Genomic DNA, 19,598 nt, shown 5'->3' with positions numbered 1-19,598 from the left:
AATGTCACATCCACAAAAACATTCAAAATATTTCTGTAATAAAAATGTATGTCTCAAAATTTATTTCATAAGAGCAGAACATAATATTTTAAAAGATACTTAATATTTAAATCATATAGTATCTTGAAGCTTATTCCTTCAAAATCAGAGTATTTAAAAATCAAATTATCAAAAAGGTCAACCAGGAAAAACTAGTACATCACATAAAACACACTATGATTAATACCTTTTTGCCCTGAACAATTAGTCTTACATATAAAATACAACATAAAGTTTTACATATATATTCTTGCATTTGGAGTTTGTTTAAAATAAAATTGAAAAGTGGAAAAAAAAAGACTTACCAATAATAACTTCACAGGATTTATGTGCCTGAGAAACTTCATAAGCACAACGCATTTCAGAGTATGTAATTCCTCCAATTACAAAAACAATCAGTTTTGAGCCATTTTTCCTGTCCTCTAAATAATTAGCTCTGGGCTTCTGGCGAGCACTAAAAAATAAACACAAACATGTTAAAAACATTTCCAAAACCATAGTGCTTGTAGATTTCTTAAAAAGGCTAATTCAAGCAAACTCAAATTTGGCACCAACTACACTGATTTTATGGAAATGACTTAACTATGGTATGACTGGAGGATCAAGAATTAGATAGGACAGCCCCACTTCAAGTTTAATTTTGATCAGGGGTGCCTGGCTGGCTCAGTTGGAAGATGGTGCAACTCTTGGAATTCTCTCTCCCTCTCTCTACCCCTCCCCTGCTCACTCTCTCTCTCAAAATAAATAAACTTAAAAAAAAAAGTGGGGGGATGCCTGGATGGCTCAGTCGGTTAAGCACCTGACTTCAGCTCAGGTCATGATCTTGCAGTTTGTGCATTCAAGCCCTGCAATGGGCTCTGTGCTGACAGCTCAGAGCTTGGAGCCTGCTTCAGATTCTGTGTCTCCATCTCTCTCTGCCCCTCCCCTGCTTGTACTCTCTCTCTCTCTCTGTCTCTTTCAAAAATAGATTAAAAAAAAAACATTTTTTTTTTAAAAGAGTGGTCTCTGAGGGCTCTCATAAAAAATAAAATATAAAATAAAAAATAAAATAAAACTCTATATACCTGAAAAGTCTATGACTTTCTGGAGTCTTTAAAACCCTCTTGCTTCAGTGCCACTTTCCCCATTTTTTTTAACTTCACAAAGTCACAGACTTCTCAGGTATATTATTTCTTCATATGAAATAAATGAGAGTGTCAGCTGTATTTATAGGTATAGGGAGGGAGGCACAGGTATGGATTTGCAGTTGATGTGGTACTGGAACATTCTATGCTGGAACTCACTGAAGTATGATGGCAGGAGATATTGAAGATATATCTGTACTTTTGTGTTACCTGCAGCATTATTCACAATAGTGACGATAGAGAAAACACTTAAATGTCTGCTGGTAGAGAAATGGATAAAGAAAATGTAGTGTATATATCCAGTGGAATATTATTCAGCCTTAAAACAAAAAAAAAAAAAAAAAAAAAAAAAAGGAAATTCTGCTAATGGCAACACGGATGAACCTGCAGGGCATTACGCTAAGTGAAATTACATTGGACTCAAAGACAAACACTGCATGATCTCACTTCTCTGTGGAATATGAAACAAATTCACAGAAGCAGAGAATAGATTACTGGCTGCCAGGAGTTGGGGGTGGGAAAGGGAAATGAGGTAGTGTTGATCAAAGGACACAAAGTTTCAGTTATGCAAGATGAATTAATTCTGGAGACCTAATGTACTGCCTAGTGACTATAGTTAACAAAAATTATATTGTATATTGAAATTTGCTAAAAGGTTAGATCTTAAATTATTAAATTAAGCCTTCTCACCCCCCCACCTCCCCACACGCATGCGAAAGAAAATGATAACTTTGTAAAGGTAATAGATACATTAATTAGCTTGTGGTGATCATTTACAATGTACATGTATCAAAATACCAAACTGTAGCTCTTGAATATATACAGTGTTTCTAATTCAATTACACCTCAATAAAGTTGTTTAAAAAAAAAAAAGATAAAAGGAGTTAGACCTGGGTTACAACTCTGATTCTGTTGCTTTCTAATTCAATTGCACTTTTCAGCAAGTTACGGAACTTCTTTCTAAACTTCAAGGGCTGTTTCCGGGTTAAATGAAAAAATGTACAGGATACACAAAGTATGCAATCTGGTACCAAGGAAACACTCAATAAATAATAGCTATTATTTATATGTCACTTCCTCCCCCAGATTGCTCTAGATCTGCACTGTCCAATACAGGAGCCACTAGCTCCATGAGGCTATTAAAATTTTTTTAAAGTTTATTTATTTATTTATTTTGAGAGAGGGAGAGAGAGAGAGAAAGAGAGTGAGCGAGCGTGAGTGGGACAGGGGCAAAGAGAGAGAATACCAAGCAGGCTCTGCACTATCAGCACAGAGCCTGATTCAGGGCTCGAACCCATGAACCATGAGATCATGACCTGAGCCAAAACCAAGAGTCAGACGCTCAACCGACTGAACCACCCAGGTGCCCCAAAGCTACTTAAATGTAATTAAAATTAAATAAAATTAAAAATTCAGTCATACTAGCCACATATCATGTGCTCAACAGCCATATGTGGCTAGTGACTATCATACTATAGAGGACAGATATATGACATTTCCATTACTGCAAGAAAGTTCTACTGGATAGCACTGCTATTCACAGGAATCATGTTCCCACACTTCACTAGTAAAAATTTTGAGCTTCTACTTCAAAAGTAAATATTTCAAAATAAAATTTTTCTACATCTAGGGGCGCCTGGGTGGCTCAGTTAGTTAAGTGTCCGACTTCGGCTCAGGTCATGATCTCATGGTTTGTGGGTTTGAGGCCCTGCATCAGGCTCTGTGCTGACAGCTCAGAGCCTGGAGCCTGCTTCTAATTCTGTGTCTCCCACTCTCTCTGGCTCTCCCCGACTCATGCTCTGTCTCTCTCTCAGAAATAAATAAACATTAAAAAAATTTTTTTTAAATTATATGTGTATTGGTGCATATTAATAAAGCTTTCATTTCTCCCTCTTTTGTAAAAATAAATACCCTCAAATCATCTTGTCACCCACTTTGGAGACCATGTTCTAGAGGACCTCTAAGATCCTGCAATGTAGGATCCCATAGTAAACTTTTAATAATGTTCTTGTCTACATCATTTCCATCTGACATCTTAAGGAATGACGAAGGCGTCAACAACAGAAAAAAAAAGTAAGAATCAGTAACTGGTTTTGAAAGATGAAACAGGAATTAAGATACACTCATGATTCCCATATAAGATACATCAAGGAGATACTAAAAGTGCAATTTTGGTTTAAAAACTGTTTCCAAAGTAAGAGAATTAGAGTAAGGAAGGAAAAAAAAAAAAAAAAAAAAAAGGAAGAAAAATGGGATCATGCTGCTCAAAACAATTATGTGGTTCTAACAATTTTTAAACTTCTGAATAGCAGTTTTGAGGGATTATATTTAATTTGTTTCACATATATGTATAAGATGCTGTGCTAGTGTTTTACATTCTGATAGATTAAACAAATTGTAATTAAAATCCCTAGATCCTAAAAATCTCACTCTAGAAAGCATCTAGAAGCTTTGGTTAAAATAAGAGTGAAACTCTTTTTAAAAGCACAGCTGAAAGTAAACAAGTAAGAGAAATCTCCCAAAGGCCAGCAGTAAAAAGGAAGCTAAAAACTAGGCTGGTAAACTGAGTTGAGGCTTGGTCTGCCTTGTAGAATGTTAGCTTAATCTTGGCAAACAAAGATGTTTACCAGTTTAATGAACAAAGGAGACAAAACCTTAGGTATTGTGCAAAGTAGGGTCTGGGAGTTGACACCCCTGCATTACATAAGATCATGACATTCATTTGTTCTACAGTATGGTATGTTTTCATATTGCTTACCTAGACTCATTTAAAACAGGTCACAGTTAAAGAAAAACTGTCTTTTAAGTCACTATTCTTCCAGAAGAATTCTCAAAATAAGAGTACTTCTCAATGTAAGAGTACTTTCAATTATTAGTCTATAGTATCATACTTCTATAGCTTTTACCTTACAGCCCCTGAGCCATTCCATACTGCTGGACACTGGGAACAATATGGCCATTCTTTTGAATCTAATCTATTATCGATGGCATCCTAGGGAAGAAAAAAATTAACACCATCAAAAAAATGTAAATTCCAGGATTTTTTTCTTAATATTTATTTTTGAGAGACACAGAGACAGAACACGAGCCAGGGAGGGACAGAGAGAGAGGGAGACACAGAATCCAAAGCAGGCTCCAGGCTCTGAGCTATCAGCACAGAGCCCAACACGGGGCTTGAACCCATGAACCATGAGATCATGACCTGGGCCGAAGTGGGACACTGAACCGACTAAGCCACCCAGGTGCCCCCTCCAGGATTTTTTATTTGTATGTTTTACATAAAACTCAAAATTTGTGTTAACAATTAAGGAACCTCAAGATATATAAATATTTAATAAAATAAGGTTAACCCTCTCTCTGAAACTTACAAACCTTACTTGCTTCAAAAATTAATGCAATCCTTTATTTACTTATTAAATTAACATTTACTGAATGTCTAAGTTTCATTTGGAGGGTCTACTGGTGTAAGGATTACAGAGACTTTATCAAAACCTTTATCTCTAGAGCACTACAGGTTTCTAAATACCATCCTAGTCCTGACATACCTCTTAGGCTACTGGAGAGTCCAGGTTTTGCCCTTCATTGCAATGGCTCTAAAATAAAATGTGCGCTCCTGACCTAGGGGTAATCAAGACAATCCAAGGGGATGAGAGAAGTTTTCCTTTATGTTAAAAAAAATTTTTTAAGGGTTACATTTTATGATATACTTATATGTATGGGTATACTATATACATACATTATGCTTTATCAGTACAGTAATGCATACTTCACAAATAGTTCATATGCTAACTCATGTTCATAATTTTTATAGTTAAGTGTACATGATTAAAACAGTTTGGAGACCACTGCTTTACAGCATGGTAGTATAATAGGTATCAGTAGGTGGGCACAAGGAATGAGCACAAGGTACTGAGTAGTCCAAGAATATTTCATTAAGATTGTAAGAAGCCTAGCTTGCATGTAACTAAGTAAGTAAAGTAACTAAATAAATAAATACATACATAAAAAGATTGTAAGAAGCAAAGAAACCAAGTTTCAGGAGAAATCTTGAGGGCCTTAGAATGTCACTGAGCCAAAAATAGACCATTTTTTAATTAACATGCAAATCCTTGTTACAGGGTTCAGGATAGTCAATTCTCACTTTAAAAGTACTAGCCAAGGGCCACCTGGGTGGCTCAGTCAGTTAAGTGTCTGACTCTTGATTTTGGCTCAGGTCATGAACTCAAGGTTCAAGAAATCAAGCCCTTTGTCAGGCTCTCTGCTGGCAGGGCCGAGCCTGCTTGGGATTCTCTTTCTCTGTCCCTCCCCTGCTCACGCTCTCTTGCTCTCAAACATTAAGAAATATATTTTTTTAAAGTACTAGCCAAGAAAGACTACTTAATTCTACATCCTTGTTATGGATAGGGAAAAAAATCGTATGCTATATAACAAAGTCTAAATTCTTTAAACTTTTCATCTATGTTAAACATGTATGAATGACATAAAATTAGCCAAGCAAAACAGGAAAATCATAGTAATAAATTATAAACATTTAGTTCCCAAAGCAAAATAGAAATTGGGGTTTAAGTCAAAGGAAAATTGGAATAAATAGAACTATATGATTATAACTGAAGAATCAATGCCATGATTTTATTGTTCATAATATAATTTTTATTAGTTCATTTTCTAATTTCCTATAAATGAATATTAATTTCTAAAAGGAAACAGTATTAAAGGCATAAACCATCTGTTGGATATAACAGCAAACTACAATTTACAATTTACAGTTTAATATCACAAATACATTTCCAAGAATACTAGAGTGTAACTTTTTTTTAATGTTTATTTTTGAGAGAAAGAGACAGAGTGTGAGCACGAGAGGGGCAGAGAGAGAGAGGGAAACACGGAATCCGAAGCAGGCTCCAGGCTCTGAGCTGTCAGCACAGAGCCCGACGCGGCGCTTGAACTCATGAGCCGTGAGATCATGACCTGAGCTGAAGTCGGGCTTAACTGACTGAGCCAGCTAGGTACCCCTGGAGTCTAACACTTTCTAACAGTGGTAACATACAAATGTTATTTTGTTGAACTTTCATTCAAATAAATTATTTATATTTATGCTACCTAGAGTTATTAAAACAATAGTTTTTTTCATAAGGCAGTATGTGTACTTATTTTTATCTTGAGGCCATTAGTGTGTAAGTTTGTTTGATATCTTCACAGAAAGAATCTTCAAGTTTCCTTTCTTCCCCTGACCCCAGATACAGCCTTCTTTTGTGAACTCTCCCAGTAGTGCAGAAAATTCCTGACCCATAGATATGCTCAGACTGACAAATATACAAAGAGTAAAGAATACTCTACAGAAAGGCGCTTAGCGTATAAGTAAAATTTAATGAATTATACCTCCAAAATATCTTTGATAAAAGGTGTCCATCGGGAGAGTTGAAAAGTTTCTTCTGTAGACCTATCCTTTCTTAATGGTTTGCCTTGTTGAGACTAATACAAATAGAGGAAAAAATTAAAAACCAGTAATTTTATTTAGTAATATTCACTTATTACATTTTCTTAAAAACATACATAATTTACAGCAAATACTATGTGTATTTGACTTAGAACTAAGAGTGGAAATGCTTACTCAAAAAAAATCTGAATAGGAGTGGTCACAAAATTTCACAGTATTTTGTGCTCTCATGATAAAATTTGTAATAGTATCAGAAACTATATTTACTCAAAAGTGCTATAAAACTTGATGGTAAAGACTGGGAGTCTAAACAGAATTCTTTCAAAATTTGCTATAAATGAATCATACAGAAAAGTATAAGAGCAAATTACAACAGAAAACAAAAGATACAAATTCACTAGAAAATGTACAAATTACTCATATACAGAAAATAAAATTAAAATTTTTCTACTTACCAAATCTATCGAGTGAAATTAAGACTATCCACATGGATTTCCCATATGAGGAAACATATTTAATGTAAACACACACATGCATGTATATGAGTATATACCAAATGTAAGATTTCTTACTGGGGGGACAATGGGAACACCAAGGTAACTCCAGTTACGGATCATGTCACTCTCATTTTCTATCTTTACATTCTGGATCAACCTGTCCAAATTTTCTTCTGTAGTTCCTTAGATAAAAATATATGAGTGAACAGTCACATAATTGCTACCACAATCATCTCTAGGTTTCAGGTAGTACCCATTAATAAAGCTTTTTAAATAAAAAACAAATGTTTAATTACATACCCCCTTTGGTGTTCTCCCAATTTCCTATTTTTCTTTATGTTTATCTTAACCAACTTCAGCTACTATCTTTGAATTTTCTAAGACTTTCTTATGATGAATAGTGAAGTACTTAATTATAAAGTGATTTTAGAGCTGAGTATTTCAATATATTCGTGAAATAAAGTCTCAATTACCATTAATACTGAAGATGTAAAGTAGAATCGCTCTTATTTTATCGTAATTATCATGATTTTTGTTGAGTAGAACTGGAAGAAGTACTCGCATAGAATCTTTCACTTTCTGTCCTTCTGCATCAGTTCCAAGTGCCAGGTCCTTAATGAAAATTAAATATAGTCAGCGGCCTATAATCCAAATTCATTTTTTTAATTAAAAACATCTTAAACCCAAGGGTGCCTGGCTGGCTCAGTCAGTAGAGTGTGAGACACTTGATCTTGAGGTTGTAAGTTCAAGTCCCATGTTGGATGTAAAGATTACTTAAAAATAAAATCTTTTAAAAAATACCTTAAATTATGCCAAATTTTAATGTAACACTGATGATACTTCACAAAAAAGCAGGCATCACTTGTAAACTATTGACTGTCTAAAATATAAAAAGTCAAAAAATAATTCAAAGAAAATCAATCTAAACCTATGCTAATATGGTAGCCTTGAGCCACATGTGGTCAATGAGCATTTGAAATGTGGCTAGACTAAATTAAGATGTGCTTACAAGTGAAAACACCAGATTCTGAAGACTCAGTTTTTAAAAAGGAATGTAAAATATTTCACTAATAATTTTATATTGATTACATGTTGAAATAACATTTTGAATTTATTATGTTAGGTCAAGTATATTACTAAAATTAACTATACGTGTTTCTTTTTACGTTTTAACATGATTACAGCTGACCCTTGAACAACACAGGTTTGAAGTGTGTGGGTCCACTTATACATGGATTTTTCCTTTTCCTTTTTTTTTTTTTTTAAGTTTATTTATATTTAGAGAGAGAGAGACAGAGAGAGTGAGCAAGCATGAGTGGGGGAAGAACAGAGAGGGAGGGAGAGAGAGAATTCCAAGCAGGTTCTGTGCTGACAAAGCACAGAGCCTGACACAGTTTGTGGGTTTGAACCCACAAACCCTAAGATCATGACCTGAGCCAAAATCAAGAGTTAGATGCTTAACTGACTGAGCCACTCAGGCACCCTGGATTTTTTCAATAAATATAGCACAGGACTTTATTTTTATTTTTTTTTTAGTTTTTATTTAAATTCCAGTTATTTAACATACAGTGTAGTATTAGTTTCAGGTGTAGAATTATGTGATTCATCATCACTTAAATACAATACCCAGTGTTCATCATAACAAGTGCCCTCCTTAATATCCATGACCCATCTAGCCCATCCACCCACTCCCCTCCCCTCCCCTCCAGTTAACTATCAGTTGTTCTCTAAGTTTCTTGGTTTGCCTCTCTCTATTTCCCTTCCCCATCAATGTTCATTTGCTTTGTTTCTTAAATTCCACATATGAATGAAATCATATGGTATTTGTCTTTCTTGGACTTATTTTGTTTAGCTTAATAGTCCCTTGCTCCATCCACATTGTTGCAAATGGCAAGATTTCATTCTTTTTTTTATGGCTGGGTAATATTCCTGTGTGTGTGTGTATACACACACACACACACACACACACCACTTCTTTATCCATTCCTCAGTCGATGGACACTTGGGCTCTTTCCATAATTTGGCTATTGTTGAACATGCTATAAATACTGGGGTGTATGTGGCCCTTCGAATCAGTATTTTTGTATACTGTGGGTAAATACCTAGTAGTGCAATTGCTAGATCATGGGGTAGTCCTATTTTTAACTTTTTGAAGAACCTCCATACTGTTTTCCAGAGTGGCTGCACCAGTTTAGCACAGCACTTTTATTTTATTTCATTTTAATTAATTAATTAATCAATTTAGAGGGAGAATGTATGTGTGAATGTGCAGGCACATGAGTGGGGGAGGGGTAGAGAGACCACAACCTGAGCCAAAATCAAGAGTTGGACGCTCAACTGAGCCACCCAAGCACCCCAGCACAGTACTTTAAATGTATTTTCTCTTATGATTTTCTTAGAAACATTTCATTTTCTCTAGCTTACAATATCATAAGAATACAGTATATAATATGTATAACATATAAAATATGTATTAATCAACTGCTTATGTTATCAGTAAGGCTTCTGGCCAACAGATGTTATTAGTAGTTAAGTTTTGGGGGAATCAAAAGTTATACATGGATTTTTTACTGTGTGGGCGGTCAGGGCCCCTGATCCTTGTTCAAGAGTCAACTGTACTATAATATTTAAAATTACATGGGGTATCTGGATGGCTCAGTTGGTTAAGCATCTGACTCTTGGTTTTGGCTCAGGTCATGATCTCACGGTTTGTGGGTTTGAGCCCTACATCAGGCACTGTGCTGATGATGCAGAGTCTGCTTGGGATTCCCTCTCTCCCTGTCTCACTGCCTCTCTTTCTCTCTCTCTCAAATAAACATTAAAAAAATTAAAATCACATATGGTTTGCATTCTATTTCTCTTTGCACTAAATAGTTTGGCATTAAAGAGGGGCCTCTAAAACAAGTTAAATGTGCCAATGCAGTACTCTGCAGGATGCTGCATTAAATGTTGTACCTACTGAGAAAGGCCTGCCAACAGTGCTACTCTGAAACAATGTTCTAAATACTTAAATTATTCCATTTAACCAAAAACGCATAATCACAGATTAGGAGGAACTGCTTACTATGATACTTATAGCTACATGATAATGTTGGTGAATAGTGATGTATTTAAATACTGCCTAGTTGAGATTTTGTGGTTTAGCACACCTTACAAAGTTCATTCCGGAAATGTATTAGGACATATGTATTTCTCACTCTGCACATACCTGTTCACTTTTGCAGAGCTTTTCTATATTAGGCTTGAATTTATTCATGCAATCTTCTGCTAAGTTAAGATGGACAACTTGCTGAAAAACAAATCAATCATTTAAATCATTTTAATTTCTTTTTAAGCAACTGATAATACTAAACTTGTAAGATGGGCCTGAAGGAAATTATGGGCTTAGGCAGAAAGTAGGTACCGTGTAAAGCAAGGAAAATAGCTCAAGAAAAAGAAAAAAGTGACAATTAACATGGTCCACAAGAGACAATCAACAGACAGCAAAAAACAGAAGGGTTGAGTATGTGTTGGGTTTAAGAGTAATGAAAAAGAAGCAGAGAAAGAAAAACAGCTAAGTCCTTAAAGTTTGAATTTATATTATTGGTTCTTGATTAGGGTGCCATATGATAAAAAATGAGTTAAAATTATTCTGATAATGACTCATAAGAGAGAATGATACACCACTACCAACAACAACAAAAGTTTACCTACCAACGTGGCTTAACTGCTCTTAACTACTAACACATAACTATTAAGGAACCAAGTAGAGTAACAACCAATGGTCAATCCAATATTAAATTTTCTTATTAAGTTGATAAATACAAAATTCTCTGTCTGGCTGTTCAAGACAAAGGTATAAAAAGTTTAAGCTGAATTTGGATGAATCTACATTATATACAGAGAATACTACTGAGAAGCTTAAGTATTTGGAAAATTTCCCAGACCTAGACTAAAATTTTAGAGGTTAACTAACACCAACTATCCCATGACACCCACTACTAAACCTGACTATAGAACTGGACGACTAATAAACTAAAAATGATAAAGTATCTCATGTACAATACTGCTTACCTTAGTAATCTGTTTACGGAAATGGGGCATCTTTTTCATCAGTTGCGCAAGAGCACTAAGTGATGTCTAGAAAAAAATCAAACATTTTTAAAGCAAACTTATAATTCTGGTATTTTATATAAAAATTTTTAAATCTTGTAGTTTTATTGTTACTTTTCTAAGTATTTGGCAAATTAAAAAAATTCAAGAGGCTTCCAGTTTCAGTCACAATAAAGTAGCTAATTTCAAAATTATTCTACCTCCATAAACAAAAATAGAATTGGACAAAGTAAATAAGACAACTCTCAGGCAATGGCTAAGAAAAACTGCTCACAGCTAAGATACGTAAGCAGAAGAAAGCACTGAAGGCGATCCCTGCACTTACCCTAGCTTTTCCCTTGAGCACTTTAGAAAACATGGTGAAAGGAAATAGAATTCAACTAAAAAGCACTAGTCTCTCCAGGCAGAGGAAAAAGAGGTCAGAGTTTGGGGCTGGTGAGATAGGGTTTGGGGGGGCAGGGTGCTAGGAAAGAGCCAGTCACAACATAACTCAAAGATATAACTCAAAGAAGGGTTGTCTTTGGATCCCTGGCCAAACACCAACCTGCACATGTAAAGGGCAAAACTTTTAAAGGTCTAACACAGAGGGGCACCTGGGTGGCTCAGTTGGCTAAAAGCATCCAACTTTGGCTCAGGTCATGATCTCACGGTTCGTGGGTTTGAGCCCCACGTGAGACTCTGTGCTGACAGCTCAGAGCCTGGAGCCTGCTTCGGATTCTGTGTCTCCCCCTCTCTCTGCCCCTCCGCTGCTTGCGCTCTGTCTCTGTCTTTCAAAAATAAATAAAACGTGAAAAAAAACTTCAAAAAAAAAAAAAAAAGGCCTACCAGAGAACAATGGTGGGTGCCTAAATGCTGAACAGAGATTTCAGAGGGGTCTTAGTGCTAAGAAAATACTGGCATTCTCTGATCCGAAGAAGACAGTGTTAAGGGAATATCCCCAGAGATTAAGTTCTAGTCTAGGACTATGTCTCTGAACTAAAGGAAATATGCTAACCATAACAGTGCCTGACATGAAGTGGCAACAAAATTAAGATTATTCATCAGCAAATTAAATCCCTGCCAGAACAGAACTCAATACTCTTTGCAGGGAGAACATCATCTAGAGCTTCTGCAATGTAATCTGTGATGTCTAACATACACGAAAATATTACTGGACATATAAGACAAAAAAAGTGATCAATATTGAATAGTAAAAGTAGACTCAAGACAAAGAAGATGCGGTATATATACACAATGGGATACTACCAGATGTAAACAAAGAATGACATCTTGCCGTTTGCAACAACATGGATGGATCTAGAGGGTATAATGCTAGTGAAATAAGTCAGAGAAAGACAAATATCATATGATTTCACTCATGTGGAATCTAAAAAACAAAAGAGCAAAGAAGAGACAAACCAAAAAAACCAGACTCTTAACTGCAGAGAACAAACTGATGGTTACCAGAGAGAACATGGGTGGAGGGATGGGTGAAACAGGTGAAAGGGATTGAACACTGAATCATATATGGAATTGCTGAATCACTATACTGTATACCTGAAACTAATATAACACTGTACGTTAACTATACTGGTATTAAAAAAAAAAAAAGGTAGACCCAGGACAATCCAGATGTTGGAGTTAGCAGACAAGGAATTCAAAAATAGCATATTTATGTTAAAGAAAACAGGAAAAGATGGACTAAATGGATAAAAAGATACAGTACTTCAATAGAAAATTAGAATTTATTTTAAAAATTCAATGGATGTCTTGGAACTAAATGCGATATTAGAAATCAAAAACATAGTGATTCCTTTACAGTGCTGGAGGGACTATAAAATAGTACAGCCACAGTATTTCGGAATTTTCTTATGAAGTTAAACATATATTTACTGTATGGCCCAGCAATCTCACCCTTAATTGTCTACCCAAGAGAATGAAAACATCTTTTTACACAAAACCTGAATGTTTTATAGTGGCTTTATTCATAGTTGCCAACAACTTGAAAAAAATTTCAATGTTCAGCAAGATGGGAATAGATAAACACAGTGGAGTACTTCTAAGCATTAAAGGGTAAAACCACTGTTACAGCCAACATGAATGTCAAGTGCATTATCGTAAATGAGAAAAGTCATACTGTATTATTCCATTTAGATGACATTCTAGAAAAGGCAAATCCACAGAGACAGAAAACAGATTAGTGGTTGCCAGGAGATCAGAGTTGTATACAGAGGTTGTCTACAAAGAGGCACAAGGGAATTTGGGGGAGGTGGTGGAACTATTCTATAACTTGACTGTAGTTATATGATCATATGAATTTGTCAAAACGAATAGAATTTTATACTATAGAGAGAAAACTTTACAAATCACTTAAAAATAATACATAGAATGGGTTTAACAGCATGCTGGACACAAAAGAGACAGAAATAGGAGACTCAAAGGTTAACAGAAAATATTCAATTAAAGTAGAGAGGGAAATATGGGGGGAAAAGAACAGAATATAAAAGATGTGGAATATGGTAAAAAAAAAAAAAAAAAAAAAAAATCTCTAAAACACAAGTGAATGGAGTCCTAGAAGGAAAGGAGAAAGATTAGGACAAACATGAGGAAATAATGACAAAGAATTTTTACAAATATGATGAAAGTTATTAATCAGTGATTTAAGAAGCCCAACAAACCCAAGGAAGATACATATTATATATATATATTATATACATTATACACATTATAGTAAGAAATATGATGGCTAAATTGTTAAAAATCAAAGATAAAGGGAAAATCTTCAAAAAACCACTTTATCTTCAGGAAGATAACATGACAGCTGCTTTCTTTAATATAAAATATGGTGGCCAGAAGGTGATGTTTTACAATCTTCACATTGCTGAAAGGAAAACTGCTAACCTTTCATTTTAAATGCAGCAAAAGTGTAGCTGAAAAGCTTACAAAACAAAGATAACCTCAGATAAAACAAAAATTGAGATAATTCATCTGGCCCTTAGAAAAACTGAAGAGTTATAAGGAATAAGTAACAATACATCTCATAAATATGAGGGCAATATAAAAGTCTATTGAGAATTTAAATAATAACAACTTAAGTTTATAAACACATGTTAAAGTAAAATACACGACGATAATGGCACAAAAGAGGAAGGAGGAAAATGTAGTTAAACTTTTACAAGGCTCTTGAATTCTTCAGGACATGGCAAAAGTATACTTACTTTAAGGTAGACTGTGATAATACATTTAGTAATACCTAGCATAATGACTATAAAAAGGATACTAAAAGATAAAACAAATTTATATTGGAGATAAAATGGAATAACTAAAAAAAAATACAATACATAAAGGTGACAGAAAAGAAAAAGACAAAAGGACAAAACAAATAGAAACAAGATGGTAGACATAAACTCAACTATATCAATAATTATATGAAATATTTATGGACTAAACATTTCAATTAAAGACAAAATTGTCGGGGTACCTGGATGGCTCAGCTGGTTAAATGTCTGGCTCCTGGTTTTGGCTCAGGTCATGATCTCACGGTTTTGTGGATTTGAGCCCCGCATCAGGCTCTGTGCTGACAGTAGGGAGCCTGGTTAGGATTCTCTCTCTCCCTGACCCTTCCCCACTTGGGCGTGTACGTGCACTCTCTCTCTCAAAACAAATAAACAAACTTAAAAAAACTATTTTAAATGTATAAAATTGAAAAGGGTCAGGCTAAATTTTCTTTATTCACAGATGATATTATTGTGTACTCTTTTGGAATAATGGAAATGTTCTCTATTTTCATTTAGGTGGTGGTTCCATATATATAAATATATATACATATATATATATATACACACACACATATATACATATATGTATATATATATACACATAAATATATATATATATTTATGTGTGTGTGTGTGTATACATATATACATGTAAAAAGTTACTCAGTATACACTTAAGATTTGTGCACTTGGGTAAATCACACCTCATTATTAAAAAATCCAACAAGAATGCATTGATGAAATTGACTAAATGGCTTTTTAATTAAAAAAAAAATTTTTTTTTTAAATAAATTTTCTTTTTTTTCAACGTTTATTTATTTTTGGGACAGAGAGAGACAGAGCATGAACGGGGGAGGGGCAGAGAGAGAGGGAGACACAGAATCGGAAACAGGCTCCAGGCTCTGAGCCATCAGACCAGAGCCCGACGCGGGGCTCGAACTCACGGACCGCGAGATCATGACCTGGCTGAAGTCGAACGCTTAACCGACTGCGCCACCCATGCGCCCCTAAATATTTTTTATTTATTTTTGAGACAGAGAGAGAGAGAGAGAGAGAGAGAGAGAGCGCGCGCGCGCGCACAGGAAGGGCAGAGAGAGAGGGAGAAACAGAATCCGAAGCAGGCTCCAGGCTCTGAGCTATTCAGCACAGAGCCCGATGAGGGGCTTGAACCCACAAACCAGGAGATCATGACATGAGCTGAAGTTGAACACTCAACTGAGCCACCCAGGCGCCCCAAATGGCCTTTTAAAAATAAACTCAAATGAAACAAGACAGACGAAATGTTGCCAACTGTTGCAACTAGGTAATGGGTACATGGGAGTTCATTTCTTCTACTTTAGTGTGTGTTAGAAATTTCCCAAAGTGGAAAATTAAATAGTTAAAATACACATTTTAAACAAACTTTAAAATTCACCATCATTAGTTTGAATGCTAAATAAAATTCGTACCTTTCCTTCTGTTGCTTTCTTTGTTGATGAAATTTCCTTCATTAGTTTGGGAATTTCCCTGTCAAATTTGAGAAAATTATTTAGATTTGTAAGGTCTAACTCTTTACAGAAATATATTAACATTACAAAATGTACTTTCAGGTACTTAGTGCCTAAAAAATATGGAATAAGAATTAAATTGGGTTCACATACTCTAATACAACTGCAATATGCCGATGTCGAATTCTGACCCAGAGGTCATCATCTTCTTCAAGGACGGCCTCCTTTTCTTTCCCATCTGTTTTGTATCTACAAGCAGACAGAAATATAAAACTTTTGGATTATCTCCCACCTAAAGTGGAAGAAATATCTTTACAAACAATAATTTTAAGACATAGCTCAAGAAACTGAGCAATACATATATATATTCAATCCATTAATTTTAGGAGGATAATGAATATCTACTCAAAAGTAAGGCATATTGGTATCCTTACATTCAAAATCAAAGTTGTATGTCTACCAAGACATTTTTGCTTTCAAATGTTAGATTCAGCTATATTAAAGAGTTTTAGCTCAGCAAAATGGTACTTTATGAAATATTAAACATTCTACAATCAACTCTAAGAACAAGACTGAATTTATATTAACAATGTGTTCTAATTGCTTAAAATACTATTTTGATGTGCCAATAACCATCAGCACAACTATTAAACACCTATTAAATGTCACCCCTAATGTAGCCTATTAAATACTGAAGGTGTTTCAGTTCACATTTTCACAAACATGTATCCAAGTATGTAAAATCATAAACACGTGTCATCTGTTTCTACATTCTTCCCTAATCCTATAACCACATCTCCAATGAAGAATGAGAAAGGATATGAGAGAAAAACTAACGCAGTCATAAAAAATTCTGATTGCCTTAGTAAGTCCTACCGAGGTGAGTAGAAATTCAAGAGGTTCATGAAACTACTCAAAATGGGCTTCTTGACTGCCTCCCCAAATGTAACATCTCCCTTCTTTTTTAATGCAGATAGCCTCCTTCCATCTATAGTGCTAAGGAGATTCAATCATCCTTGGAACTGTCAATTTCCTGAGCCAAGATTAGGAAGTACAGCGTTGAACTTTCCCAGCTCTAAACTGCAGATAATAAATATAGATTTCTACTATATGAATATAATCCCACTTCCATAGCTCCAAAAATTACAGGCCCCACGTATAAAACCATTTACCTATGCAGTCTTAATTGCAAATACCCAAAGGTAGAATGAGAGCTTAATCAGAAGATATATTAAGGACACAGCAGCCTATCTGCCATTTAAAATGTAACTTTGTACTTACATAATTCTTTTAACCTTTGATTTATAAACAAAGATTAAGACAGCAAGCCTGACAATACTAAAAGATGATGACAACCCCATTTTAAAAGTACATTTAAAGAAATTACCAATATAAAAACAGAGTATGGATACTTTGAATTTCCTGCTTTGTACTGTCTCCATTAACAATTGTAATGGAGCACAAACCATAGGGAGTTCAAACTTTCATCTCATTTTATCCCTTGGACTTTTTTGATTCATAAAAGGGAGTATTGCTGGTGTTTTTGTTTTTTTTTTTTTGTTTGTTTGTTTAATAGGTCTCTCCCTTACTCTTAAAAAAATTAAAACTTTCTTTCCTTGCCAGCAAATTTAAAGGGGATGAATATTTTAAATACTAGGTTAGAACTGCCTGAAATGTCTGGAGCCAAGTCCTTCAGTGTCTATTAGTTTCATTCCTTTCTAATCTCTGGAGCAGTGCAGGCTTACAGACCTAAAGGATAACAGAGGTAAACAGTATTATTCTCTCCTGAAAATTCTCAATAAACTGTTTGAAACTACTTTTATGTTAGAAAAATAAGCTATGTTGATTTCTCTATGTCACCAGATGTAATATAAATTACAGGAAGGAAATTCAGAAGCCAGGATTTGACCAGAATGCAAATAAGCATACAATAGAAAATACATAAATATATACAATAGAAAAAAGATCTTTTTAATTTATTAAAATTACTGAAATAATTTACACAAAATTTCAGAAAACTAATTTTCATTTTTACTACTATGCTCAAGCAGTAAATCTTAGCTGAAAAACGCCAATTTGAACTTAGAGATTATGATATCAAATAACATGTAATACACATATGCCTGTACATATATATACACACTCATAATGACTCACAAAAATACAGTAAAATGGTTCCCTAATAAAAAAATTATTTCACTTTTCATTTAGCTATTTGGCCTCACTTTTAAAGTAAATATGCTTATATCAGAGTTAAGTCAATAGGTACTAAATTAGTTAAGACTATGTCTATTCTCAATAGCTATCCTATTCAGTTTTCCAGTATTCTAATCTTCTTAAAGATATTACGTTGACAAGACATACACACAGATACCTTTGGGTGGGTGATTCAGAATAATTACAGCCTAATAAGTTTGAATATGGTTTCCACTTCAATAAATATAATAGTGGGCCAGGTATTTACTCTTAACATAAGCAAGAAGCCCAAATTCCACCGGTTTAAATGTAGCTTTGTTGTAGACATAGTTAAGGAAGCAACTACATCAAAGAAGCTTCAAAGCAGTCAAATTACCCATTAACTTACAAGGTCAAGGTATTTTTTAATACACTATGATTATAGGGGTAAGAGAATAATAAAGTTTCTGAATAACAAAGTTACAGGGGCATTAGATTTCTGGTGCCTACACAAATCATTAAATGCTCATATCCTATATGCTCTTTGTATATGCCCTTTATATGCCCTTCAAAATATACTTGCTTGTATGTATCATTCTCAATTGGCAGTAGATCATATGCCATTGCCTGAAAGGTCAGTTCATGCAGGACAGTGGACACAGGATCAAAGCCACGATCAATTATTATGAGCTGGGAATGAGTTTTACCCTGGAATAACAAGATAAAATTATCTTCAGAAACTTCAATTTGTGTGAACACCTTGTTAATATCTCAGAAAACAAAAGCAGAATTTTCCTAACTTCTGTCTCATTCTTAAGAATGTGAAGTTCTATTAAAACAGAAAAATTGGAGTGGCACAATAGGGGAAAAACCAAGACTACAAAACTGAAAACTTATAATTAAGGAGCCAAACTTGACATTACAATATTGTGAAAATTTGTTTTAAAAAAGTAACATCTGCCTTGCACTAAACCCATTTTCTTAGGAATTTAGTTCCATAAACATTAAAACTGATATAAATTATGAACAGCAGTCACTACTTAGGCTCTTTGTATTACACATGTGCTAAGCAAAAAAATATATATTACTCAATTCTTATAGCAACCCCATGAGGCAGGTCTTATATCTCCATATGACGAAGGCATTAGAGCTTAAAAGTCAGCAACCTGACTAAATGACATAGCTGGTAAGTAGCAAAATGGAGATTCAAACCCATGTCAGTTTCATTCCATGCCTATGCTCTTAACCATTATGCTATTTAAAAGGATTATACTGATACCAGCTAAGATGGCAAATCAAAATGAAAGCCTTGTTATCATTAATTCACAAACAGCAGTAATTATTAAACAGTGAATAACAGTGCTAGGAAAAGTATTGTTAATACTAGTATCTTTCATATGTTTCATTTTAGAAAATAATAAATTATTTGGATTATTATTTAAAGCAGTCAGAAATAACTACAACTCATTAGATAAATATTTCCTATTTAT

General features: G+C 34.5%; 1 protein-coding gene across 3 annotated transcripts in view; it reads right to left on the bottom strand.

Moving 5' to 3' along the window:
• The window catches only part of STXBP3 (syntaxin binding protein 3), a 54,525-nt gene that overhangs the window by 1,552 nt on the left and 33,375 nt on the right, over positions 1-19,598 (bottom strand). The window contains exons 9-18 of one of the 3 annotated variants that reach the window (XM_040471166.1): positions 18,692-18,816; positions 16,087-16,182; positions 15,895-15,952; positions 11,151-11,216; positions 10,306-10,386; positions 7,571-7,709; positions 7,173-7,279; positions 6,543-6,635; positions 4,070-4,155; positions 345-493 (exon numbers count right to left, since the gene is read on the bottom strand). In XM_040471166.1, the coding sequence (XP_040327100.1) occupies positions 345-493; positions 4,070-4,155; positions 6,543-6,635; positions 7,173-7,279; positions 7,571-7,709; positions 10,306-10,386; positions 11,151-11,216; positions 15,895-15,952; positions 16,087-16,182; positions 18,692-18,816 (1,000 nt within the window). Of the gene's footprint in view, positions 1-344; positions 494-4,069; positions 4,156-4,708; positions 4,782-6,542; positions 6,636-7,172; positions 7,280-7,570; positions 7,710-10,305; positions 10,387-11,150; positions 11,217-15,894; positions 15,953-16,086; positions 16,183-18,691; positions 18,817-19,598 lie in introns of those variants that run through there. The other 2 variants (XM_040471167.1, XM_040471168.1) reach the window with 2 other exon arrangements.

The sequence above is a fragment of the Herpailurus yagouaroundi genome, unplaced genomic scaffold, assembly GCF_014898765.1.
Source record: "Herpailurus yagouaroundi ecotype Mexico unplaced genomic scaffold, PumYag 77, whole genome shotgun sequence".
NCBI classification, from domain to species: domain Eukaryota; kingdom Metazoa; phylum Chordata; class Mammalia; order Carnivora; family Felidae; genus Herpailurus; species Herpailurus yagouaroundi.
The sequence above is the reverse complement of the archived record's forward strand: the minus strand, read 5'-3'. Positions and strand labels throughout refer to the sequence as shown.